Here is a 27844-nt window from a genome sequence, read left to right on the forward strand (position 1 = left end):
GACTGAGCACTGTAGCCATCTCTAACTCTGAAATTATGCCACACACCATGGGCACCACTGATCGACAGAAGAGGAAGTCATGTGGCCAAACAGAGTATAAAGGAACAAACTATTTATTTCAGTGCATAAACACAGCCATTGAATTATTAGACTCTGATTTTAGAGGAGGCACAGACAGGCTGGCCTAAGGGCAGGGAACATGGCTCAGTCATCCTCAGAGAAAAGGATGTCTGAGACCCAAGCCCAGGAAAAGGAGTCCATCTGGCTCTCTGCAGGGCTTAAGGGAGACCTCTTGCTCTTGTCTCTACAGGAGAAGTTTTCCTTTTGAATTGACTCTTGGAGATGATCCCATCTCTCTAGGACATCAAGGACATCTGTACATACTTAGAAGAGTGATTCCCAGGAGAACATGGTCATCTATCCATTTGCTGGCTGTGGCACTAAGACCCTGGCACTCCATCCTTGAGTAGTCCATTGGTTACATCCTGAAGGCGGTTTTGTCGCAAGGGAGGCAGCTGAGGGTACAACTCAAAGCCCTCTGGTAGGGCCACATTGGGAAGTTTGTAGTAGAGAAGGTGCTGCTTGAGACACTGAGGAAAATGACAGAGGCAGCCACATGAGCAGAAGGAAACAGTTACCTTCCCGCCCCTACCTCCTAAAACCCTGCTCTCCCTCTGCAATACTTCCAGGTTCTCCTGCCCCCACCTTTGCCTCACACACCTCATTGGCCAGCAACCAAGTCTTCTGGAGCATCCACTTGCTGGCAGCTACCACCACATCCTAGAAGCATAAATACGAGGACAGAGCTGTGGAAGACCCCACTAGGATCCAGGAAGGGAAATCTCCTCCCACTACCAAAGACCAAATCCTTCTTAACCCCCTAGAACTGCTCATCCCCTTTGGAGCTGGACCCAATGCCTTCCTCAAAGGATCTGGAGATTGAGTCACAATGGCCAAGTCATCAGTTCCTTCCCCATCATACTGAAATGGGGGTATAACCTACTGAGCTCTTTGGGTCCTGGGAGAAGATGAAGCTATTGATGTGGGCCACAGCCACAGCATAGAGCACAGGACACCAGTGTGGGCACAGAGTACCCATCACCAGGGCTTGGAAATAGAGTTTCAGGAGCTCCAGGTTGTCTTCAGGAGGTGCTGTGTAGTTTTCCAGGGACACAGGCAACTGTAAGAGGCAAGAGAGATGCTTAGCAATGAAGCTCCCTCTCTGCGGCTGACCTTGATTCCTTCTCCCCTTCTGAAGGAAGACCTTTCAGGGTCAGGGGCAAGTATTCAAAATCAGGAAAGGGAACTATACTTCTAACAAGAAAGCTAAAATGGCCATAAGAAATCCCATCCACAGGGACTATGGCTCTGAGATGGATTAAGACTGTGGTCAGAATAGGTACTGGCATATAGGTGGTTCCAAGAGAAGCAGCTATAAATTCCTTCTGTACGCCACTAGAACCCTCTTCCTAAAAGAAATACTTCCATGCCTGGGGACATACAGTTGGGTCCCTTGCTGTGTACAGGAGGAAGTAACTCCATTCAAGGCCCTTCAGAACCTGGGCCTCATTCCTTACTAGTCCCCAACCTTGGAATTTTGTTCTGGTCAGGCCAGGCACTTTACTGTGCTCCCCTGTACATCTATCCCTTTCACCTTTCTCAGGCCTAATCATCCTTCAAGGCCCAGATCAAGGCGTCCCAAAAGTCATGGTGCCGTTTTTGTTTTTTGTATTAAAGCTTTAGCAGCTTAAGTCTGCACCAAGACTTCTGGGACACTACAAAGCCTTCCTTGCCTCCTCCAGCCTCCATCCATATCTCTTACTCTGCAATCCTAAAGCACTGAGAGAAAGAACCACGTAATTCAGTGGCACTGGATTATACAGTGTATTCCACTGGTCTTTGCGTACTGTGTCCAGGTCAGTTGTAAGGTCTGCATGGGCAGGACTGTGGGTTTTGTGCTTCTTGGGACCTCCTACAATGTTCAAAAGGGTTCAAGCACGAGAGGAGCTCAAACTGTTGTCAGTGACTACCTGGGCAAGGGGCAATCCAAGGGCTCGAAGGGCTCCCACGTGTTCCCCAAAAAGTGAAAGGCGTAAGGTGACACTGTATCGGCGTTGCAAGGGAAGCAGAACCAGCATGCCAAAGAGAGAGTCCCCAAAGGAGACAGCTTCAAAATGCTCGAGGAAGCTGGTGTAGAGGTCTGGGAACGAGGCCAGGCCAGGCAAGGGACAGTCCAGCTTTAGGAGAGACAGCGCCTGGGGCTGGCAAAGTTGGGCGAGCAGGGCCGTGACGTAGTGCTGGATGGGGGCCTCACGGAAGAGGTCACTATCCATCAGGAATACACACATGAGTCTTGCCAGGCGGGCAGCAGGAGGCACCGCCCGGAGGTTGGAAGGGCGCCAGCTCTCCAGGACCAGCACCCACTGTAGGGTGCGGGTGGCTGTGCCCAAGGAGCTGGAGGGGAGGGCCTTAGAGACAGGGCCAGAGGCTTGATGGTAGAGGTGGATAAGAGGGAGGAAGGGCCAGTCTGCAGGCAGCAGAGGCTCCTTTGGCACAGGGAGTAGCAACGAAGGAATGTGAAGGGGTTCTCCCTGGTACAGGGCCTGGGAATGTAGCAGGGCAGGGCAGGGCAGTGTGCAATGTGCCAGGTAGCAGCCTCGAATGCTGGGGAGGTCCCGGCATGCTTCTGCCAGCAGGGCCCCTCGTCCTGATCCAGGCGTCCCACTGCTGCCCAGGTTTAGCTTGTCAGAAAAGTCAGCAGCCTCTGGCCCCCCTGAAGTTCCTTCCCTGCAGTACGACGGAACAAGAAGAGAAGATCAGGGTGGCTACTGCCGCTCTATCAGCAGACCATCCTTGAGATAGGACTCAGAGGCACAACTTTCTCAAAGCTCCCCAGCTCCATCCCTAGCCATGCTCCTCCTCAGCAAGCCCCAGACTTACGGGAGAAATTCTGGCCGGAAGACACAGCCCAGCAACAGCTCATGGGCCAGGTACTCACTGCCTGGCAGTAGGTGACTCACTAGGGTCAGTGCCAAGGTGTGATAGACAATGGCATCTGGGGTTGGATCCTGCCTGAGCCCAGCCTGCAGAGCAGAGGACACAAGGAAGGAGACGGCTGGGTGGTAATGGTGGAAGCAGAGAGAGGGCCAAGGCAGAATTCCAGGAGAAAGGAAAGGCTGATAAAACTTGGATAGAGGACAGAGAAAGGTTCGACTGGGCTGGAGCAGGGTAGGCAGAAGGATTCTGATAGGGCTGGGGAGGGGGAAGGCTAGCAAGAGGGACTGATGGAAATAGGAAAGTAAGTAGAGGTAGTAGGAAGGTTAAAACCATAGGTGAGATGAAGCTAAGAAAGGGCAAAGAATAAGGGGAAGAAAACCTAGACTTACCATTCTCTGTGCCAGGGTAAGCACCAGGTATTGTAGGTGGTATTCATGTCTCAGAGCCCAAGCCAAGAATGGGGTGAGTCGGGGGGCATGAGAGGGTGCTCCACAATGAAGCAAGTAATCTTGGAGCCCTGGGGTAGCCAACACTGAAGCAAGCTGTGGAGGAAATGTGCTCAGCCTCCCAGCTTCCATGCCTCCCCAAGGCCTCCTGGTATACACCACTCCCTCTAATCCCATGGGAAAGCAAGACACCTGCCCACCTGCCCTCTTCTCTTCCCCTTACTTTCATCTACTGAGTTTGAGAGACAAACGGTCATCCAGAAACTCACTGTCCAAGGACTTACCTGGCCACAGAGCCCCTTGTGAATTCGGGTCAGGGTATTGAGAAAAGAGAGGAGGGAGGTGAGGAAAGGGAAGGCTGAAGATGACCCAGCCAGACTGAGTGGGGGACAGCCTCCCCCACAACCCAGGGAGACGAGGTTAGGGATGGACTCTGGAGCTGGGGCACAGGACAGTGGATTGCAGAGGGGAGAGCAGTGCCTGCAGCAAGCAGAACAAAGGCCAAAATTAGACTCCACCAAAGTATTCCAAATGAGCGTCCCTGAAGTTCTATACTGGACTTACTCCTCTCTCCAGGGTCATCCCCTTCCCCGCCTCATGACCTGTCAGCTTCCATATGTACATGACTCTCAATTCTCCATCCTAGCCTAACCACTCTCCTGAACCCTAGTCTGGTATAACCAGCGCCTGTTCGGCATCCCCTGTAATGGTGGTGCAGACATCTCAATGCTTCCCATGTCCAAAAGGAAACTGATTTCTCTTCCTCCTCCCAATCCCAGGATGTGACTCCTTAACTGTCCTCTCTCTCACACCCTACACTGATCCTATTACCAAGCTGTGCTCATGCTGTCTTCGTAGCCCTCTCTCCACGCATACGTCCCCTCACCACCTGTCACCCAGACCATTACTGCATCAGTTTTCCAACTCTTCTCCCTGATTCCAGTTTCTCCCCTCTCTAATCCATCCTTCACACAACTCCCCAAAAAGCCTTCCTCAGGCCCACATCTAACCACGTTACTCTCCTGACCCAGAAATCCTCAGTGGTTCTCAATGTTCTCCCAAAAGGCCTTTTAAGGCCTTTCCCAGGCTAGCCGTTAACTATCTGACCAACCAACTTCACATTATTCCCTATATTAAAAGTAACCTGAATTACAGGTTGTCCCCCAAACTAGACATTCTCTCTCCTCCCCATCTTTCTGTGTCCTTCATGCCTGGAAAGTACTTTCTCCTCCTCCTCATCTCTGCCTTCAGGATCCTTCTCTTCCAGGCTCAGCTCAATGCCACCTTCATACCATCCTCGCAGCCCCCCGACCACGTTAGTATTCTCTTTTCCCTCTTCTAATGGTCTTTTCTCTACCCATCCAAACACCTATTCTACTCCTGTCTTTGAGAGCAGAGATTCATATGTTCTCAATGCTGTATTCCCAGCACCTAGCATGGCACCTTGGTGCTTAATAAATGTGTGTGTAATGAACTGAACTGGAAATGCAGAGATGAGAAAAGAAAGGGTTTTGTTTTGTCTCTCCTGGCATCTTCCCTTGAGAAGGGATGGACCTGGGACCAAGGCTGAAGCAGAAGCTTCTGGGAAGGAGGGCCATTCCTTCTTGGACTTGTGGCTAAGATCTGTTTGGGGCCATGTGGGCTCTGCTGAGACACACAAGGACCTAAAGTCTAGGCCTGCCCTCCAAAGCACACCCAGCTCCCTAGAGCAGGAGCTCTTCAGGGAGCATCTGTGGGCATAGTGAATATGTAGCCATGTTTCATCTGCCTTCACTTAGATTTCTTCCCAGAAGGTCTCAGGACTCAGAGGCAGCACAGATGAGACAGGTGAGATGCCAGAAGGGGTCTTGCTCCAGATGATTATACCTGAGTGAATCCCACAGGTCCTGAAAGGGGGGCTGACTCAGCAGAGGCAATACCAACTCCTTTGAAAGTCGCTCCATATCCTGAAGACACTCTCCAGGGCACAGCTTTGGCTGGAAGGAACCAAGAGATACTAAAACTAGCTGAAAAGAGAGGAAGTCATCAACCCTGCTAGAAACATTGGTGTCCAAAGTTCCTTCTTCATCCTCAGTTCTACTCCCTGGATTAGTTGGTTGAGAGGACAGGAATCAACCCTATTCTACCAACAGAACAAAATAAAGTAGGGAAGAGTTCCAGGCTTTTCACTGTGAGAATGAAACAACTAGGGGCCTCCTTTGGCTCCAGGCCCCAAACATTCATGGGACCTATGAGAGGGGTAAATAGTTAGGAAATTGAGAAGATGACTGGTCTGCCATGAATACCCAACAGGCTCCTTTGGAGTTCATCTGGTATAGGGGAGACAGAAAAAGGCAAGAGGAAAAAGAAGGTGAACTATTGGCAAGTGCGACATGGAGTTCAGGACCAGGAGGGGCTCACCTGCTGACTCCAGGCCTGATAGTGGGCTGCTAGGTAGAGCAGGCAAGCAGTGGGCAGTGGGGCCAGGGCCCGCCAGGAGTCAGGCTGAGGCAGCTCCTTCAGGACTTGCCGAAGAATTGGTTCTACCAGAGGACGGAGCCCAGACACTTGCACCCACGTGATTGAGGGAGGGACAGGTGACAGAGTGGACTCGTTAGGATTACTGTAAGGACAAAAAGAATCAGGGCTTACACTTCTTTCCTTCATCATCTCTGCTCAAGTGCTCCAGGCATCTGGAAACACTGGAGAGAAGCAGGCTCAGGGTGGAGCCATGGTTTCCCTGAAGCAAGCAGGGAGGAGACTCACTTCCTGGCTGGGGCATGGAGCTCTGTATGGCTGCTGCTTGATGCCTGAGTCAATTGGGTGAGCAGGGTGATTAAGGCTGAGATGCGCAGCATGGCCAGCTGGCTGTGGGGCCGAATGCTCAACTCCTGGGGCAGGGCCTGAAGGGTCCGAATCAGCACTGGGTAGAGTTCTCTGTTAAAAAAAGATGGGGAGAAGAAACCACTCAATATTTATCAAATGCCTATTGTAAAGGGCCCTGTGCTTGGCTCTGGAAATACAAACTGGCAAAAAAAAAAAGCCAACATTTGCCTTCAAAAGGCTCCCTATCCAGCTGCAGGGACGTGAGGTGTAATCACTCCAGCACAGATTAAGCACCAAGTGAGTGGGACAGAGTAAGCTCCGAAGGGATTCAAAGAAGCAACAGGGAGGAAGACTTCAGGAAGTAGGTCTAAGCTGGCCCTGAAGGGCAGGAATTAACTGGAGAGAAGATGAGGCACTACAGAGGGACCACACACCTCAGGCTGGATGTATCCTTTTCTTTGATTTCCTTCCCAAGGTTTCCCCTCAATTTGATCTGACAAACATGTACTCAGCACTTACTACACGCAAATAAAAAAGGCATCATGCCTTCATGCTGGAATATTGCACCCACAGACTGTGTACAGGGGTGGTGCCAGGGCAGGATCCCCACAGTGCAGGGTGCACTGGTTCTGGAGTCAGGAGACCTGGCCCAAATCCTGGCTCTCCTGGGGGACGTAGAAGAAGTTATTTCACTTCTCTGGGACTCCTTTTCCTCACCTGTAAACGGGGATGAACTAACAATAATAGCTAGCATTTGTAGAGTGCTTTAAAGCGAGCTAAGCATGTTATTACAAAGATTATCTCTTGGTCTTCACCATAGTCCTGCGAGGGAGGTGCTGTTATTATCCCCATTTTACAGGTGGGGAAACCAAGTCAAAAGGAGGTGAAGCCTAGGGTCACACAGCTAGTAGGTGTCTAAGGTTGAATTTGAACTCAGGTCTTCCCATCCACTGCACTACCTAGCCAATCTCTACCTTTTCCAGCTCTGATTTCCATGATCCCCACCATATGTATGCAAATAGCTTCCCCAAATCTTATTCACACCCTTGAAGCAATACTTGAGCATGGTACAGACAGAGAAACTGGCTGGGGTCCCCACTACTGATGCCAGATGTATATGGGAGCAGCCAAAGAAGATGGTCGCTGCCTGAAGCAGAATACTTCTCAAACCCTTTCTCACCTGTACAGGTCTCCACCTTGGCCATAGGTAGCAGCTACTGCCCAGAGCCTAAAGGACTCGGTGTTCAGTTGCTCAGCCTCCTGGATGGGCAGGGCCAATTCCTGGGGAGCCTCAGATACAAAGCGACATAGGCGACTTCGAAGATCGAAACCACTCATCTAGGAAACAGCACCAGAGACCAGAAGGCAGATCAGAACTCCAATTCCCCCATATCTCTGGATTATACACCCCTTGTACTATGGGGAATACAACATTTATGACTCAAAGGGGCCAAAAAAGCTTAATTTCATGGATTTTCTGTCCAGGTCCATAGGAAAGCCTTGACCTTTCCTTTCTACACTCTGGTGTGACATTTTAGGTGTAAGGGGCAAGGAATGAATTGAATAATTCATTCACTCATTCACATTTTTAGGGTTCCAATTATATGTAAAGCCCTTTATATGAGGAGTATAAGGATCTGTGGAAAGGAGTCCAGTAGCAGGGGAAGGACATTGGCAGCACTTGACAAAGACAAAAATTTTTAGCTCCAGGTGAGGGATGAGTATATATTTATATGTGCCTGACTGAACAGCAAAGAATTGGAAACAAAATAGACGACCGTCAGCTGGTAGATGGACAAACAAATTGTGGTACATGAATGCTACTGTGCTGTAAGAAATTATGAGTGTAATTAATACAGAGACACCTGGAAAGATCTACATAAACTAATAAAGAAGGAAGTAAGCGGAGCCAAGAAAACAATATACATAGTGACTACAACAACGTAAATGAGAGAACATACCAAAAAATCAAAAGTAAGTATAAAATTATAGAGATTAAGCAGGATTTGAAGAGATAAGACAGGACACTTCCAAACAGGTCCACAGGTGTTAGACACAGCACTTTTTGGGCCTTTTTCAGTGTATTGATCAATTGTGCTGGTAAAAAAATCTATCATATGGGATGGTCCTCTGGGAGGAGGAGGAAGGATACTGGAGATAACTATGATGACTGAAAAAAATAGAAGACATCAATAAAAACTTATTTAAAAAAATAAGAAGTGCCTGCTCTCTTCTGGCGTTGAACTCTATAAGCCCACAAGGTACCCAGTGGTCTTCTCATGAACAGCCTCTTAGATCTAATGTAGTTAGACTGAAACACACTTGAATTCTGACAATTAGAAGATGGGACGGGCCTGAAAAAACCTTTACAATCTACTCAATATGGTTCCTATTCAGTGGATCTTTTCAAGTTTTCTAAGTAGTAAGAAAAGAGCAGGAAGGGAACAGGGGAGAGAGGGAAAGGGAAAAGGAAAGGGAGAGGGAGAGGGGGAGAGAGAGGAGACAGAGAGAGAAAGAGGGAGGGAGGGAGAGAGAGAGAGAGAATAGGTTCTGAACTCTAGCTTAAATGGCAGGAATGACTCTTACATTTGAATTGTCACACTCAGATGGGCTTTCTCAGGCTTGTTTTTTCAGTGACCCTACTGGATGTTCTGAGTTTTGACCTTCATGAACTGCTTACCAGACGGGCAGAAATATTTCTGCCAGCTGATGCCAAGACACGGAGCAGCTTCATGGCAGCACCACAGGGCACGCCATGTAGGCGGGAAATTGGTCCTTCTTCCACTGGTGACCAACTTGTGGGCAAGAACTCTCGGACCAGGGTGTCTATCAGCCGAGGGCAATCTAAGACCTAGAGAAGGGAGGATTTGGACACTGAGGATCTGGGTATAGATTCTGATCACATCCCTCCTTCTACCCCTTCACCCCTCACCTTTTCATTACCTTTGTGGCTGACTCTAGAGAGTGCCGGGCCACTCGGATCAGCACAGCAAGAATGTCCTGGACCACAGCTGGTGAAGGGTAGGTCACCTCAAGTAGGTACCGAAGTCTAGGCAGCAGCTGAGTAGCCAGGAGACCCTTGGTGGGGTCAAAGGAGACAGAAATACTGACAAAAACAGTAATTCAAAGCAGCCAAAGCTTCCTACCCCTATCCATCTCCTCAGCTCTTTACTGACGTATGTACCCCTAGATCCTCAGGCCCACTGTTTGCACAGACACCAGTCTGGCCCCCAGGAACCCATACCTTGATAACATCATTTCGGGCCAGGTCTGGTGGGGGCCGGGTCTCTTGAGGGTTCTTCTTTCTTTTTTCTGCTGGGGTTTCTTCATCCTCCTCCTCTTCTTCTTCTTGGCATGGCATCAAGGGAAATATAGCTGCCCCTTGATACCAGGAGAAGGTGCTGTCCAGGAGTTCCTGCCACAAGAGGAAGTGTCTGGAGATGAGAGCAGTCCTTCTAATCTGGGCTCCAGAGAAAGGCTACTGTCCTGGGCTTCCCAAGGATATCTGCACTCAATGACTATTGTGTACAGGACTACCTACAAAGAAAGGGAAGGACAAGGCAGGGGACCTGGAATGAGGCAAATACATTATGGAAAGAGTTTTGGTCATTCCCCAATTGATAAATGGTCAAAGGATATGAACGGGCAGTTTTCAGAGGAAGAAATCAAAGCTATCTATAGTCATATGAAAAAATGTTCTAAACCACTACTGATTAGAGAGATGCAAATCAAAACAACCCTGAGATACCACATCACACCTATCAGATTGGCTAACATGACAAAACAGGATGACGATAAATATTGGAGAAGATGTGGGAGAGTTGGAACACTAATTCATTGTTGGTGGAGCTATGAGCTGATCCAACCATTCTGGAGAGCAATTTGGAACTATGCCCAAAGGGCTACAAAAATGTGCATACCCTTTGACCCAGCAATATAGCGTCTAGGACTGTATCCCCAAGAGATCATAAAAATGGGAAAGGGTCCCACATGTACAAAAATATTTATAGCAGCTCTCTTTGTGGTGGCCAAAGACTGGAAATGAAGGAGATGCTCATCAATTGGGGAATGGCTGAATAAACTGTGATATATGAATGTAATGGAATACTATTGTGCTGTCAGAAATGATGCACAGGTGGACTTCAGAAAAACCTGGAAAGATTTATATGAACTGAGGCTGAGTGAAATAAGCAGAACCAGGAGAACTTTATACACAGAAACAACCACAGTGTGTGAGGATTTTTTTCTGGTAGACTTGGAACTTCACTGCAATGCAAGGACTTAAAAAATTCCCAGTGGTCTCTTAAAACAAAATGCCTTCCACATGCAGAGAAAGAACAATGGAATTCAATCGCAGAATGTAGCAGATCATTTTCTTTTGTATTATATTTTGGTTTGTTTTATGATTTCTCCCATTCATTTTAATTCTTCCATGCAACATGACTAAGCTGAAAACGTATTTAATAGGAATGTATGTGTAGAACCTATATAAAATTGTATGCCATCTCAGGGAGGGAAGGGGAAAAAAAAATCTAAGTTATATGGAAGTGATTGTAGAACACTGAAAACAAGAATATATAAAAAAAAGAGTTCTGTTCCACTGACATGATAGAGGGGCTCAACCCAGCTCTTCATCCCCAGGACCATAGGAGGAGAAAAGAACATGTGTATCTCCTTGCTACCTGACACCTACATCTGACTCTTTCCTGCATCAAGTGAGGAGGAAGTGTTCCCATAACCCAAGGTTACCTCGTCTCCAGGAGCCACCAAAAGGGCCCGGAGTGCCCACACAGCAGCCGCAATAACGCTGTCCACACTGTCATCCAGTGAAAAACGCAACAGGAAGAGGAAACCAGCATCCAACAGGAGGCGCAAGACACTGTCTGTCAACTGACTCCCAAATTCGCCTCCCTGGGCCTGGAAAGAGTTGGGAAGGGGAGGAGAATTCTCAGAGGGGACAATGAGCTCAACAGGTCTTCAGTCTTTCCATTCAGCACACTGAGCCCTGCTTTCCTCATTTCTCATGCTAACTCATATGAAGGAATGTTTCTGAATTAGTGACTTAGGATAAAAAGAGGCAGGATACTAGGGAGAGAAAAGAACTGAGACAGAAAGGAAATTGTAGCAGGGGGCGGGAGAGAAGGCTCACTCACTTTAGAGATGATTCGGGCCAACACCTGCAGGGCCAATGCTCTCTGCTGAGAGATCTGGCTTCGGGCCAGATGGAATATCTCTTGAAGGGAGTATCCTGCTCTCTGGGAGGAAATGAATTGATGAGATTGATGCTCAGGCCCAGCCTGGGGCTTTTTGGCATCCCTTGATCCACCATGGCAAAGAACCAGAGGGTGCTTTCCCCTTACACTATCAATGTTAAAAACCCTTGGCAAGGCTTCCCTAGGCACACCACCAACATAGTTCCCATGACTCCACATCTCTGGGTGCAGGCTTTACCTCTGCCTCCTCGCCGTGATGATGCAGGCCTAGATGAGTGGGCAGGTCAGCATCAGGGGCCAGCAGCTCTCCCTGAAGACTGAAGCGTGCTTGCTGCATCCCCTGAGAGAAAGGAAGGAAGGAAGGAAGAAAGAAAGGAAGGAAGGAAGAAAGGAAGAAAGAAAGAAGGAAAAAAAGAAAGAAAGAAAAGTTAGCGGCCCTAGCTACTAGCACCCTCCTCCTCCTCCTCACACCAGATACATTCTAATCCTCCACCTGCAACCTTTCAGGAAGTTAGGGTTCAAACTTCTCTTTTTGGCTAGAGGTCCAAGCTAGGATGGTGACAGAAGAGATAAGAAACTAACCTCTGGCCAAAAAGAAGCAGAAACTGTCACTATAGTCTCGCCTTCTTGGGAGACCTCTCGGGCCCACCCTCCTTACCTCCTGGGTTTTCTGCCGCCGGAGTGGGGGCAGATCCTGAGTCCACTGAAGTTTTTCACACTCCACAGAATCCATGTGAAGCCACTCCTTGTGAGGGGTGACAGGCAATTCTGGAGCTGGAGAGGAGCACAGGGTTAGAGCATCTCTTTAGGGTGTTGGAGGCCAGACTCCAAGGCTTTTCCTTACTCAAGGGAATTGAATCAAAAGTACAACACTGTTTCCCAACTCAGATACAGACAGCTAGCGTTGACCACTGGTCTCACTGGAGCCCTTGGCACTTTGAGATGGCCTCACAGGACAGCAAGCACCAGGCTGACTGGCACTTCTTGTTGACCTCACTCTACAGAGAGATCTAGCAATCTTTTGAGAAGAAGAGGAATAAAATGGTGCTTGGAGAAGCAGGCTCTCATTCTCCCTGTGCCAAATGATCCAAGTCCCTCCCCAGGAGTCAGAATACAATATAGACACCATGTGTGTATTAGGGTTGGGGATGGTGAGGAAGTAAGACATTGTACCTTATAGGAGCAAGATAGCCACTCCCCTCCTCCACTCCCAAACCCGCAGAGACAGAATCTCTGGCTTCTCTCCATCCCTCAAGCTCCTGCCAGTCCTGCCCAGCTGCCCTTGAGCAGTGCTTGGGGCAGGAGGTTCCCAGCGCCAGTAATTAGGTTTGTTCCTTTGTTAATCACTAATGAAATCATCCTGTTCCTGGAAAATGATTGCTTCCATTGGCCCCTCTGCTTCTGGTCCAGCATACATGCACAGATCCAAGAGAGGCTCATGATGGCAACATCCTTTCCCCACCCCCACCAAAAGTAAGGGCAGAAGGGACCCCAGGGATGGAACCAGTTCAGGCAACCAGTTTTAATGAGGATTAAAGACATCCCAAAACACTGAATCCCTGGTCAGTGTCTGGGCTCTTATGCTATGGTGAATCATCCCAAGAAACCAGAGAGGGTAAAGCAGGAGAGATCTAGTAAGAGGCAAAACGAAAAGAAGAGCATGTACACCTACTAAGGGCATTCTGTGGTGGGGCTGGACACCCATGATAGGCATGTTTTCTTTTTGCCCTCTAACAGACTTGGGATATGGGGCGCTCCTTCCCTTACTCCTCCAAACCTGAGGTGGCCAGCTCTGGCTGCTTCCACTTGTACCCACGGGGAGGTGGTGGCTCCATTGGCTCCTTTTCAGGGGTCTCTTGAACAACAGTGTCCGACTTCTGTTCTTCCATACTTTCCACTCCCGCCTGACCATCGGTGCTACGTCGAGACTTCAGGAAAGCAATCAGGCTGGGATCTGGGAGGCACAGGGAAGGGCAGGCAGGGAGAATGAAGACAGCACACACCTCAAGCTGACTTCTCCTAGATGACATGGGCTCTTGTGTTTCTACCCTTGAGTGCTGAGAATAAAATCATTCCCCAAACAGCAGCAGCCCCAGCTTTCTTGTATTGTGTGTGCTCCCTGTTCTTTCCCCATTCAGCCACCAACCCTACACAGCTCATTAGCTGCAGGGACAAAGAGAAGGGCTTTATGGAAGAAGTCATCATTAGGAGGATGAACGTCCCTCTCACTTCCTCCCAAGTAAGCAATGTGACCAGTCTTTCAACATTATGAAAGGTGAGTTTCTGGGAAAGCTCCAGGCAAAAGGGCCCTGATTCCCCCACCTAGCTGGGCCAACAGCTTCTGTTGCTCTTGAAGGATCTCCTCTGGGCCCAAGGCATGAAGCTTTGCCAAGTTCTCCTCATGGATGGTCTGGACCTCATGTCTGGCATCCTGACTCCGGAGTCCCTCTCCAGTGATGAGCTGGGGCCCCTGGGAACTCTTGGCCGTCTCTGGAACACACAAGCCCTGTTTCCTAAGTCCTAGTGCCTCGGATGTCAGGGATCCTAAAAAACGCTGACAGTTGGATTCAATTCAGTAAGCATTTAATCAGCACCTACTGTGTGCCAGATACTATACTAGGCAATGGGGCCACCAGGACAAAAATAGGAACAATCCCTACCTTTGAAAAAGCTTGCGTCCTACTAGGAGGAAACAACATGTAAAATAAATACGAATCGCTCTGGGTGGAGGGGCAGCTAAGAATGATAACCAGAACACCCTCTGCGAGAGGCGGCGCGTGCCCTGAGTCTAGAAAGGGCATCAGGGGTTCTAAGAGGCTTCAGCGAGGAGCACGGTGTGACCCCACCGCTTCTGTGAAGCGGGCGGGTCCTCGTACTTGTTCAGCAGCTCCTCTCCCTCTCACCCTGATGTGTCTCAGCAGACACAGGGCTAGGACCACATAACAGCTGTCTTTTATAAAGTGCACAAAAAGGTGCTTAGAAAGCATCTCTTAAACATTCTCTCTCAAGGGATCCTCACACAATACCCAGTGAGGTAAGTACTGCACACACTCACAAATAAGGGACTGAGAACTTAAGTGATGCCGAGGGGCACAGAGCTATTGGTGCCACCTCAAAGTCCCATACATATTTCTTTCTTTAAAAAAAATTTAACTGATGCCTTTTGACTTAACATCTTGTTCATCTTTGAATCTTTACCCTTCTTTCAAGGGGTACAAGCCCTGCCTTGTGGCAAAGATTTAAAAAGAAGAGAAAAACAGTTCAGGAAATCCAACAACCATGCCCACTGTGTTTGACAGTCTCATTTGCACTATTCCATGCCCATCTTCTGGGTCGTTCTGTGTCAGGATCAATCACAGTACTCGGTTTTACCTTATTGTGCTTACATTGGCATAACTGGCTTACTTCACTTTCCTTTAGCTCTCTTCACTCAGTCAAACCACTGCCTCTTGGCTCCACCTGTTTTTGAAGGTTTCTCCCCCACCTTCTGGGCTACAATCTGACCCCAATCGCTGCCAGCAGTTTAGGGGATGAAGGAAGGGGTCTTTCAGATCACTGTCATTACAGCTGTTGAAAGGGGTTCACTTATTCCCTTAGCCTTCTCCAACAGCTAGATAATCTCTTGCCTCTTCTCCTTCGGGACCCAACACTGAATCCAAACCCAGAGTTATGATCTCTCTTGTGCATGGGAGTTTAAGCAGGGGCATAGAGACAATTCCTACCAAGATCCAACCCCTGTCCGAGGGCCTGGGCAGAGTCACCCCTCCTTAAGTGGCCTGGTAGCCCTCTGCTCCCAGTATACACCATATCTGTGTCAACATAGTGCAGAAATCTGATCTGCTGTAGCCCTACTAGAGCTCAGCTCTTCCAAATTCAAGTGATCCACCTGCCTCAGTCACCCCAATAGTAAAGATTTAAGGCATATATCACAATATTGAGGCATAAGCCTCAAAGCACTTCTCAAATGCAGAGGGAAAAGAGTATAGCCACAAATATATCCCTGAAAGTTCTCCTCCTTAAGAGCCTCAAAGATAGAAACTCACCTTCCTGTTGGCCCTGGATAGGTACAGACATCCCCATCGGTGTGCTCTGTGCCTCAGCCTTCCTTCTTGCTGCAATCTCCTGGGCAAAAATGCTTCTCTTTCCAGATGCTGCCATTTTCCCCTGAGGAACAGAGGGAAAAAAAAGCTGGGTTAACAGTGACTACCATGCTTCCACTAAGTATAAGAAGCCACACTCAGCATAAGAGGACCAAACTATAGCCCTTGGGGAAGGCAGGGAAGTCTGAAGAAAGGTCTTCCTAGCTTCCCATAGAGGTTCAACCATCTCACCTACCTATTCACACCATCTGCCTGGGATCCCACCTTTGTTTACCTGGGTGCCTTTCTGTGAGCGATGGAAAACTTGGGGGAAAGCAACTCCACTGGGAAGAGGCATGGTCACAGCCATTGCACTGGTATCACGTTCCTGGGGAAGCAAAATGAAAAAAGAAGTATACACTGGTGATCTCTGATTCCACTGAAAAGCAGGCCCACAGACGAGAAGCAAATTCTCACCCTTCATCCTTGCAAACAGAGTGGTGGCTACCCTGTGTCCTGCCTGACTCTTCCCTCCCTCCCTCCAACAAGTCCTTATAGCCTTGCCTCCAGCCTACATTCTTTTTTCCCAACCAAGGCAGGGGCAAGACGCACAATAATTTTGGTGAAGACAGCTGTGATGTGCCGGTCATGCTGATCTAGCCTCTCCTCAGGGTCCTGGTCCTCAGGCAGTTTGAAGTGCGGACTGGGCCTGGCCCTCTTTGGAGGAGCAGGCACTAGAGTGGGGGGTAAATCTGGAAGCTCTGACAAGACAAAAACCAAATAAACATGAGGACTCCTAACCCTTCCCAAGAAGTCAGGGGTGAGAGGAGACCATAATGCAAATTAACAAACTAAGAGTTTGGAGCCAGAAAAAGGAGAGCTGACTATAGCAGTTAGAGGCACTATGGGACCCAGAGGATGTGGTGAGTCTGATGGAAGAGGGTGAGAGAAGAGGAAAGGAAAAAGAGAGAGAGGAGATCCTGGGAGAAGAGAAAGGATGCAGGAAACAGAGTCTCAAGGGCTGAATGCTCTCCCCATCCCTGTCTTCTTTATCCCGACTTACCGTCTAATGTCACCACATCCCGCTGATCCTGCAGAATGGGCAGCTCCTCATCAGCACGTCGGTCCTTCTTGTTAGCTTTCTTCACTATTCGCACAGCCGGGGGAGCCCCTGAAGAGAGGAACTGATTCTGGAATCGCAACAGGTCTACCTCGGATTCTCCTGGCTTTGGTCTGGACAGCATTTTGTCAGTGCAGAGTCCTCCCACTGAGATCTGTTCCAGGCTATGGGGTTCTCTTCTTATTCACATGCAGGAGCCACAAAAGAGTCTCTGTGAGGATTTTGGCACAATGGATATAATTTAGCCGGCCTCCTCGAGGTTCACATCACTTGACCCTTGCTTTTTTGCATACTACTTTGGGCATGCGGTCCCAACATGGATTTGTGTCAACTAAATCCTTCCTGTGTCACTTTCTTTTCACTCCGTTCTATTCCAACCTTCCCTAACTATGTTTGCACATTTACATAGGATTTATTAGTGTGAAAAGTGTTTTCTCCCTAAAAAACTGTGAGACAGCTAACAGATGTCTTATTCCCATTTCCCAGAGCTTCAAGGCCTTGCCCACGGCTGTAGGGCTCCTTCTCACTTGAGCTGGGATTGGACTCTTCTGCTCATTTATGTTTGTTATGTTAACTTGTTATTTTGCCTTACCATCATTTAACAAGTATTTACTGAACCCCTTATGTCCTCAGAACTATGCTAACTCTACTATGATTATAAGAGAAACATAAGCCACAGTTTTCATGGTTAAGAAGTTGAAAATCTGAAAAGATAAAACTAGTATACATGAAACAACTGGAGAACAATTGTATGGTGGTGAATAGGGGTGTAACAGGTAAAATAACCATATTTTCCAATACCCAAAAATTGGGACGCAGAACCTAACAAAGGATCTTCCTCTTGCAAAGCATCACTAAAAGTACACTTTCTTTTCAGAATTAGGTCAGTCCTGGAAAATCCAGGGCATGTGGCTGCTAAAGATAGAAATTCAAAGAAGGAAGAGATCAGAGCAAGTTCAGAGCAGAAGGTGTGTGTTCGTCCTTCGTTTCCCAAGAAGACCACGCTATCAGAGAAATAATGACATGACTTGCACTTGACTTTGCTTTGAGTGAGGGAGGGCTGTGCAGGTCACCAGCCTCACTTCTCCTCCAGAGCCATCTGAATCCAGTGGCCAGATATTCATCAGGATAACTGGAGATGACCCAGGATGAGGCAGTTGGGGTTAAGTGACTTGCCCAAGGTCACACAGCTAGTGAGTGTCAAGTGTCTGAGGTGAGATTTGAACTCAGGTCCTCCTGACTCCTGCACTGGTGCTCTATCCACTGCACCACCTAGCTGACCCCAGAGCAGAAGGTGCTTCTTGGAGGATGGAGGAGACGTGAGACAATGAAGAACCATCGAAGGAAATACTAGAGAAAGTATTTTGTAATTTCTTTGCAGATGATAATAATAATAGTTAACATTTACATAGCATTTACTATGTAAAAGGCACTGTGCAGTACTTTACAATTATTATCTCTGATCCTCACAAAAACCTTTTGATAGATAACTTTCAAATCTAAAGACAGTCATAATCTCTCCCCTGGACACCAATCTCCCATCACTTACTGCCTGTTAGACACCTTGGACTGGACATCCCATAGGCATCTCAAATTAACATGTTCAAAACAGAACTTCTAATTTTGTTATTTCAGTTGAGGGCACTGCCATCCTTTTCGTTACATGGATTTGCAAACATCTATATCCTCTCCTCTCTAGGTCTGATTTCATGATACTGCTGTTTCTTGACTCTCCCATCTGCCTTACCTTACCACACCTTCTTAGTCTCTTTTGCTAGCTCTCCATACACACCATGTTCATTAACAGCGTGTATCCCCAATTTGGAACTATGCCCAAAGGACTATAAAGCTATGCATACCCTTTGATTCAGCAACACCACTACTAGGTCTGTACCCCAAAGAGATCATAAAAAAAGGAAAAGGACCTACCTATACAAAAATACTTATAGCAGCTCTTTTTGTGGTGGTAAAGAATTAGAAATTGAGAGCATGCCCATCAATTGGGGAATGGCTGAACAAGTTGTGGTATATGAAGGTAATAGAATACTACTGTGCTACAGGAATTGACAAGCAGGTGGATTTCGGAAAAACCTGGAAAGACTTACATGAACGGATGCGGAGTGAAGTGAGCAGAACCAGAGAACATTGTACCCAGTAACAGCAACATTATTCAATGGTAAGCTATGGCTGACTCAGCTCTTCTCAACAATACAATGATTTAAGACAATTCCAAAAGACTCATGATGGAAAATGCTATTCATACCCAGGGAAAGGGATATGGAGTCCGAATGCAGATCTAAGTATCCTATTTTTACTTTTTTCTTGTGGCTTTCCTTTTTGTTCTGTTTCTTCTTTCACATGACTAATGTGGAAATATGTTTACATGTTTGCACATGTAGAATCTATATCAGATTGCTTGCCATCTTGAGAAGGGAGAAAAAAATAAAAAACTCAAAATCTTATAAAAAAGGGAATACTGAAAACTCTTTACATGTAATTGGGGAAAAAATAAAATACTATTTACAAAAAAAAAAATTGTGAGCATCCCCAAAGCTCTTTTTGCCCTATATTTTCTCACTTATCTCATCAGTTCCAATGGGTCCAATCTTTATACAGATGACCCCCAGATCTATATATCCAACCCTAGTCTTTCTCTTGAATTATAATCTCATATCACCACCTCCATTTAAGACATCTTAAAATGGATGAAATGGCTGTCCCCTAAACAGCTCAAACTCAACATCTGGTTCAAAACCAAATTTGTCTATTCCTCAAACTCTCCCCTCTTCTGAACTTTCCTATAACTGTCAAAAGTATCACTATCTGACTCATTCATGACGCAAGCAAAGCTGAAGCCAAAACCCTGAGGATGAATTCCAGATCAGACAAGATGGCTGAGCTGTCCCAAAGGATTATTAGGGAAACCTAGCATTTGCTGGCAGAATGAGTTCCTGGGATAAAAGCAGAACTGGACAAAAGTAGCCCACATTACTTTCATGTGGTTTTACAGGCCCACAAGATTCCTTCTTCAAGGAAGGCATTTTTAAATATGAACTACTTCTTCCAAAAGAATACCCAATGGTAGCTCCTAAAGTACATTTTATGACCAAAATTTATCTGTCTAATGTAAACTAGCTGAGAAGAGTATGTTTAGATATTTTGGAATATAAATGGTTTCCATCCACTGCAGATCCATACAGCACTGCTCTCAACCCAAGCTTTGTTAAGTGCTCACAATCCAGAAGATCCATTAGCAAATGATGCCGCAAAGTAATGGAAGAGCAAAGAAGTCCAAGCCATAGAACTAGCTACTAGGCCACATGCCATAAAAAACATTTAAATTCAATCTCAGCATCAAGTGTTCATTGCATCACTTCTCCCATTCTGTCCAGACTTCTGCCTTTTTTGTTTGCATTTAATGGACAGTCTAGAAGACATTTTATAGAACAAAAATGTAGACCATCTTCAGTCCTTCAGGGATTAAATGTACAGGAGCAAATCTATGTCTTGTCTAGATTCACTGTTGCAACACGCAAGAGGCTAGAAGCATCATCTGGACTGCTGTGAAATTATTTAAGAACAGTGACACAGCTCTCCTTTACTCACTTCTAACATGACTTAAGTATAAATACTGTGAATGAACAAAGTTGTCAGTTAGCTTCCGGGCCTCTTTTTCTTCCAGTTTTGTGGACTCCTCCCTTTTCATAGTGATGCTAATTGCCCTGGTTACAGCAGGTAACAGCTGTACTTCAGAATCTGCCCTCTAGCCAAGCCTAACTCCTTAAATGCTACAGATGGACAAGCTTGGTTGTTTGAACAAAAAAAAAAAAAGGAACATTAAACATCACAGCCCTTACTAATATCATGATTCTATGTCAAGTGTAGAAACCTCCCTTCATGAAAAGTTTGTGACCATTTTGGAAATTTTGGTAAATCTTGCATTTTGTAAAATATTTTTTGTTATTTAAAAAAAAAAAAACAAACTACTCCCAGTTACTCAGGCTTTCCAACTGGATATCATCCTCAAGTCCTTAGTCCCCAATTATCCCACACATCTATTGCCTGATTTTGTCATTTCTACTTTTACAACATCTCACACAGACATAACATAGCCTCTACTCACACAGCTACCACTCTAGCTCAGGCCATAAACGTCTTACATCTGCCTCAAACCAGCAATCCATCTTCCACTCAGCTGCCAAAGTGAATTTCCTAAAATGCAGCTGTGACCACATCACCCCCATAATCAATAAATTCCATTGGCTCCCAATTACCTCTAGAAGTCCTCTGTTTGGCATTTCAAGTTCTTTGTAACTGTTCCTTTCCTACTTTTCTGGCCTTTTTATACTTTACTCCCCTCCATGCATTCTACAGTCCACGTACACTGAACTGCTCGCTTGCTGTTCCTTGACCATGCTGGTTTGGTTCCAAAACACCTTAATATAAAACAAAAAAAACCTTCTATCCACTCCCACAGCTACTAACCTAATTTAGGGCCTCACAGCCTCTTGCCTAGATTATTATAAAAGCCTCTCAGCCTCTACTCTTTGCCATTACCAATACATCCTTCACACAGCCATCAAAATATCTTCCTAAACAAAGAATAAGCTTGACCATGTCAATAACTTTTTCAATATTTTCAGTGGTTCCTGTTCCTTTTAGAATAAAATGCAAACTCTCTGACTGGAATTTAAAATCTTTCACAATCATGCTTTAACTTGCTTTTCTGGGCTTATGTCACATTACTTCATTTTTATACTCTTTGTTTCAGTCGAATTGGACTTGCTTTTACCTGAACTTAGCATCTGGTTCTCCCACTTCAATGCCTTTGCATAATGTGTTATAAGACTGGGCCTAATGGTCTTGAGACCACCATGACAGTCTCCCCTTGAGGAAGGCTGTAAGCTTATAGAACACTCATGGAAAAATACTGACAATAACATTTTTCGAAGGTTGATATATAGCTATGTCCTTCAAAAATACTTCATCGACCACCAGCATGTTTTCCTCCCTGAGAGCCTCCCAAAATAATTTTGTCCACTACCTGCTTGTTTTTTCTCTCTAATAACAAACCTTCTGAAATGATACTTTGCCTTGAGCCCAGGAGGGCCACCCAAAATGAGAGTATAAGAACCTCCCTCCTGCTGAAGCATACCTTCCTGCTGGAACACCCCCTTCCTGCTCAATAGACCCTAGTCTCTATGCTCCCTAATGCTGAGCTGCCCTTACAAGAGTCATGCTCTATGTCAATGTGTGTATGTGTTATGTGTCGGGTCTCCCCTTCCCCTCTCCCCCACTGATGCAATAAAGCTCTCCATTGGACTGACTCCCACTGTTTTTACATGCTATTCTCAGCACCCAAACTCATTAAAGGATAGTTGCCCCCGATGTCTCTGCCTGGCCCATGTGCCTTTCCTTAGAAATAAACTGGGTATCCAGAGAAGGACTTAACCTACTGGCAGCAGCACCTCTACTGGGGGAAGAGGGGCACTGAGAAACCAATTAGAGAAAGCAAGGGTCAACTGGGGAATCTTACACCTTCCCAGGAGGGACTCCCTTAGGCCAGAGGACAAGGCATCTTCTATAGCTCTACCTCTCTAGCTTCATTCAAGGCTCACATCACGTGCTACTGCCTACCCCTAGCTATTACTGCCTTTTCTCTCCTCAAATTATCATCTATGTATCTATACAAGTTGTTTTCCTCTGTAGACTGTTTTTCTTCTTGACTTTACATCCTCAGCAACTGACCCAGGGCTTTGCACATGGCTGGCACTTAATACACCCTGGATTAGACTGAATACAGAATGAATAAAGGTATACAGACAGGAGTGAACGCGACTGATTTATGAGTAAGGAGACTTGCCTTACTATAATTGGGAAGGATTTAGGAAACACTGCTGGATAAGTAGGCTGGAGGGTATAGGAGACTGAGAAAGCCAGGCAGAGGATATTAACGTTTTTTCACAATGCCTAATCCTTATTAATTCTGTTCTCCATAAAACCGAAGCCAGAACCGGAAAGAATCTACAAAAATTTTAAAAGGGGGGAAAAATACCAAACAAATTCAGGGGGTGAGAGGAAAAAAGGTTTTACAATCAAGGAGGATGGAAAATGATGAGCTGGACTGCCTCAAAAAGCAAGGAAAACAGCGAAGATTAAAATTATTTTAAAGAAAGCTTTGCAAGAGACAAAACTAAGCAGTTATTCAGGGGAATTTAAAGACAAAAAATGCAGGACAACAAACAAAAATAAAAATGGAAAAGAATGGCAAAGATTTTTATAACAAACTTTTCTGTTTGTTATAAAGGATATTACACCTAGAGGCGACCACAGTCAGCCTCTAACATCACAGTCTCAGATGAGCTTAGAGAGAAGGTAGAAATAACACTGTAAGAGAACAAAGCTGAGAAAACGAGCCAAGTCTGATCAAGCGCTCGTAAAGGAGAGCTGAGCTGAACGTGATGTACTGTGAAGGTACTGACGGAACCATAAGGCATCTGAAGGAGGAGATCCCAATGGTGTGGAAAAAAATCTTGTTAATGAGGAAAAAAAAAAGACAAGAGTTCACTGACAGCCATGAACCTGTCTGTCCTACTTTCCTTTCTATATAAAATTGTTATGAGGATCATCTTCACATACACTGAAGACATGTTCAATAAGGGCATTAACGCAAAAAGTCAGTTTGTCACAAGTGGTAGAGCACATCTTTTACCACTACAATTGCCCAAAAGACCCAGGGCATACAAGATCCCTCTGCTGGTACTGAAATCTATTTTGCCCTACAGGAAAACAGAGGAAAGAGGGATGGAAAAAGGAGGGAGTGATTGAAGGGAGGAAGGGGCGGATGGGTGCATGTGTCCTGGGGTGGAGGGTGAGGAGAGATGGGGAGAAAATTTGGAATATAAATTCTTGTGGAAATGAATGTGGAAAACTGAAAAATAAATAATGTTTTTTATAAATACACACACATATATAAAAAAAAACAAGCTATGAATGTTCATTATTTTAAAGGCATTTCATTCAGGAGAGCAAGATGCCACCCTTTACTTTCATCCCTCAAACTTGTTTTTGGCATTTTTACCCCTTTAAAAATTTTTTTTAGGTTGTTTCCATTTCTGGCTTTGGTTTTATGGAGAACAGAATTAAGAAGGATAAGGCATTCTAGAAAACAGTTCTGTTCTCCTTTGCCTGGACTTCAAAATGGACAGGTTCTCTTCCTACCCATACAACAAAATCACTTAAGATTTCTTGAAAGACATAAAAATAGAGACAACCATGTTCAATAACTCTCTCATCATTAGTATATCAATAACAGGGAGATTATGAAAGTCAAAGGTATGATGAAGAAGGCCAGCACAGAGTCCATGGTAAAGAACAGTGAGGCTTTCTCAGAACAGAGGTTATAAACTTGGGGGACTATGAGAAATACACACACAAGTAAATATATACATACATATATCTATACTCAGACACACACTATTCTTCTGTACAATTGGTTTCCTTTGTCACCCTACATATTTGATTTTATGTACTTAACATTTTTCTGAGAAGGGGTCCATAGGCTTCACTAGACTGCCAAAGGTGTCTATGAAACAAAAAAAGATAAGAAACCTGTGTTCTAGAGGTTCCTGCTTTTTGGCTGGTTGCATCAAGCTTCAGAACAATGCAGAGCCTCCTGGAAGAGACACTAAAACGTGCCAGGTCTGACCATCTAGAAAAGACTTCAAAACCAGGCAGCTAGGGAGGAAGGCTGGAAGAACAGGTAATTAGCAACAGATTTCACAAGGCCTTAAAGGCCAGAGGAAAAAAAGTCTGACTACTCTGATCTACCCATTTGGTTCAAATCTGTAGAGTTTGGGATTCTAAATTATCATTTGGTAGGGACCATGTCTTTTTAGGGCTTGTATTTTGTAAAGCAGCTTGCACGCTGTAAGCATTAAGCGAATATTTATAGATTAACTGAACAAAACACCCACAGGTAGGTAGGCTGCTTACTTCAGAAAAGGCAGGCATTCCAAGCTGGTCCTGCATGAAGTGGGAAAAAAGGCACTGTTTTCTATTATGTAACTGCAAGGTACCATGAAAAGAACACCTACTTTCTAGCCATCTTCATACCATGCCTCCTTGCCTCTGATCTGGCTCTCCAATTTGCACCATGGGGCCTTTCCATCTTGATTGGTCAAAGTTCTCCATAGCTACACAGACCCATAATGCTGCTGCTCACTTGGATATCTTCCCAGAATTCAGCCTGGTGGTTCTCCCCATCCCCATCCCCTTTACAATTAACATTCCACGTCAACCAACTGCTCCAAGGCTCCATTCCACAGCCCTCTGACTTCCCTAACCAAAACAACCATACAGGCCACAACTCCCAGATTAGAATACAAGCAACTTGAGGGCAGGGTCTTTCTTTTTGTATCTGTATCCCCAGCAGCCAGGGGGCCCAGTGGGCCTGGAGTCAGGAAGACTCTTCCCCAGTTCAAATTCTACCTCATACTCTAGCTGTGTGTCCCAGTGCAAGTGACTTAACCCTTTGCCTCAGTTTCTTCATAGGTTGGAGAAGGAAATGACAAACCATTCCAATATCTTTGCCAAGAAAATGCCAAATGACTCTTACCAAGGGCCGGCCAGGAATGAAACAACATAGCTACAACAAAACCCAGTATTTAGCATGGTGCTTGCCACACAGTAAACACAACCAATTCTTATTGTTGGGGAAAAAGTACAAATGTAAACACAAAATATATACTACTACAACAAAAACCCAAGTGCTGGCAAGTCTTGGGTGTATACTCCCCCATAAAAGTACAAATCTAACTGGGGAAATTTAAATCAGAAGAAATGATCACATTCCCCTCCACTCTGCTGAGAAACTGCAGGTCAGACAAGTAAGGGACTAGACTAGCCTAAGATCCCAGAGGCCAGAGCCAAGGCTTGAATCTCACCCCAGTAATCCAATACCCATTACACCACATTGCAATAACATAAACTATTTTCCTTAATCTCCAAAGGAGCTAAGTGATCTGAAATTCAGTTCCAACTGTTTTAATAGAGACTGTCCAGACAGCACTTTGCAAATTACAAGCTGCCCACAAATTCTAACACTAAGATTTGGCTCAAGAAAACCTCCAGAATAAAGAGAATTACAATCTACTCCTTGAGGTTGGAGACTTTCACTATATATGTGTGTATATATGTATATATGTGTATATATATATATATATATATATATGGAGAGAGAGATATCCATATGTCTATATAAAGAGATAGATATATACATATATAGAGATCCATGGATATATCCACATATCTACATACAGATATGTAGAGATCCATGGATATATCCATATATCTATATATAGATATGTAGAGATCGATGGATATATCCATATACCTATATATAGAGATAGATATATACACATATAGAGATCCATGGATATAGCCATATATCTACATATAGATATGTAGAGATCGATGGATATATCCATATACCTATATATATAGATATATACATATATAGAGATCCACGGATATATCCACATATCTATATGTAGATATGTAGAGATCCATGGATATATCCATATATCTATATATAGATAGGTAGAGATCGATGGATATATCCATATACCTATATACAGAGATATATACATACATAGAGATCCATGGATATAGCCATATATCTATATGTAGATATGTAGAGATCCATGGATATATCCATATATCTACATATAGATATGTAGAGATCAATGGATATATCCATATACCTATATACAGATATATATACATACATAGAGATCCATGGATATAGCCATATATCTATATGTAGAGATAGATATATACGTATATAGAGATCCATGGATATATCCGTATACCTATATACAGAGATAGACATATACCTATACAGAGATCCATCGATATATCCACATATCTATATATAGATATGTAGAGATCCATGGATATATCCCCATACCTATATAGAGAGACAGATATATACCTATACAGAGATCCATCGACATATCCACATATCTATATATAGATATGTAGAGATCCATGGATATATCCGTATACCTATATAGAGAGACAGATATATACCTATACAGAGATCCATCGATATATCCACATATCTATATATAGATACGTAGAGATCCATGGATATATCCCCATACCTATATATACCTATACAGAGATCCATCGACATATCCACATACCTATATATACCTATACAGAGATCCACGGATATGCCCACAAACCTACACAGATACACAGAACACCCCTATCTGTATCTTGTCGCCCAGCCCAGCGCTGGCACACGACAGGCTCAGCACAGGCAGGTCTTCAGTCCGAAGACTTTCCCGGACTTCAGACGAGGACTGCCTACGTCCGCCTGACTCCTGAGCTGTAAAACTGGGGATGACGGAAGGGCCCAACGCGATCCACGTCTGTAAAGCCCTTAGCACAGCACTGGCACAAGGTGACACGTTAATAAAGGCTTCCTTCTTAATCAATGCTTGTGGACCGAGTGTTAAAAATCGTTTGTCTGAGTTTCCTTTTGCAATGAAATCAGGGCTCTTCGGACCAGCCCCTGCCTGTTCTGTTTTTATGCCAACAACAGACATTCACGAACCGTTTCCCACGGGGCAGGCACCCTGCCAAGAGCTGGGGCAGAAACAACAGACATAAACCCAGCGCCGCGGACGCGCGTGTATGCAGTAGGCGCTCACTAATGGCTTGCTGAACTGAACTGGGGCTTTCTCTTGGGAAAGGTTAACTGTCGGCGGTGTAGACCAGAGAACGCGAAGGGAAATAACGGGATTAATGCAAATCCCAGAAGGCCACGAGCCGTCGGGGGAGCTCCCGGGCCTGGACTTCGTCCCAGCCGGAGCCCCCCGGAGGTCTCCGCCGGCTCTCCGCGCACGCCGGCCGGGGAAGGCGGTCTCACACCCCCTCTCCCACGTGGACTCGTGGGTCTCCCAAAGAGAAGGCACCAGAATCGGGCAAATGGGTAGGAAAGTGGACCCCCAGCTCTGCCCCCGGGCCGGGGCACCCGCGAAACACACCGCTCGAAACCCCCCCCCCTAACCTGCTTTAAGCCCCGCTGGGTGCCGCCATCTTTCCCCGCAGTAGCGATCACTTCCGCTGCCAAGAAAGTACTTCCGCCCCGCAGGTCCAGGCTCCTCCCCTCTC

At 45.7% G+C, this 27844-nt stretch overlaps 1 protein-coding gene and 1 pseudogene across 2 annotated transcripts; one reads left to right on the plus strand and one right to left on the minus strand.

Annotated features, from left to right (window-relative positions):
* Nucleotides 1-97: 97 nt before the first annotated feature.
* RPAP1 (RNA polymerase II associated protein 1) lies at nt 98-27844 on the minus strand. 2 transcript variants are annotated; one of them, XM_072623869.1, is made up of 25 exons: nt 27741-27844; nt 16604-16871; nt 16153-16301; nt 15836-15928; nt 15505-15625; nt 13784-13951; nt 13239-13415; nt 12120-12235; nt 11700-11801; nt 11402-11503; nt 10998-11165; nt 9493-9663; nt 9192-9326; nt 8929-9099; nt 7429-7586; nt 6189-6359; nt 5844-6045; nt 5310-5419; nt 3728-3923; nt 3387-3539; nt 2941-3083; nt 2031-2787; nt 1004-1180; nt 721-780; nt 98-590 (listed from the first exon to the last, which is right to left on the minus strand). In XM_072623869.1, exons 2-25 carry the CDS (start codon nt 16782-16784, stop codon nt 441-443), a joined length of 4131 nt encoding a protein of 1376 aa, XP_072479970.1. In that variant the 5' UTR covers nt 16785-16871; nt 27741-27844; the 3' UTR covers nt 98-440. The 2 variants fall into 2 exon arrangements, with proteins under 2 accessions (XP_072479970.1, XP_072479969.1); XM_072623868.1 differs by having other exon boundaries at nt 706-780.
* Nucleotides 19551-20000, plus strand: LOC140513896 (ubiquitin-conjugating enzyme E2 N-like; annotated as a pseudogene).

Source organism: Notamacropus eugenii, chromosome 7 (assembly GCF_028372415.1).
Source record: "Notamacropus eugenii isolate mMacEug1 chromosome 7, mMacEug1.pri_v2, whole genome shotgun sequence".
Lineage (NCBI taxonomy): Eukaryota > Metazoa > Chordata > Mammalia > Diprotodontia > Macropodidae > Notamacropus > Notamacropus eugenii.

Coding starts and splice junctions, on each gene's coding strand:
- RPAP1 (XM_072623868.1), bottom strand. CDS start 16,784: ATGCTGTCCAGACCAAAGCCAGGAGAATCCGAGGTAGACCTGTTGCGA. Junction 9,327..9,492: donor CCCGAAATGATGTTATCAAG/GTATGGGTTCCT, acceptor GACCCCACCAAG/GGTCTCCTGGCTACTCAGCT. Junction 3,540..3,727: donor ACAAGGGGCTCTGTGGCCAG/GTAAGTCCTTGG, acceptor TTTCCTCCACAG/CTTGCTTCAGTGTTGGCTAC.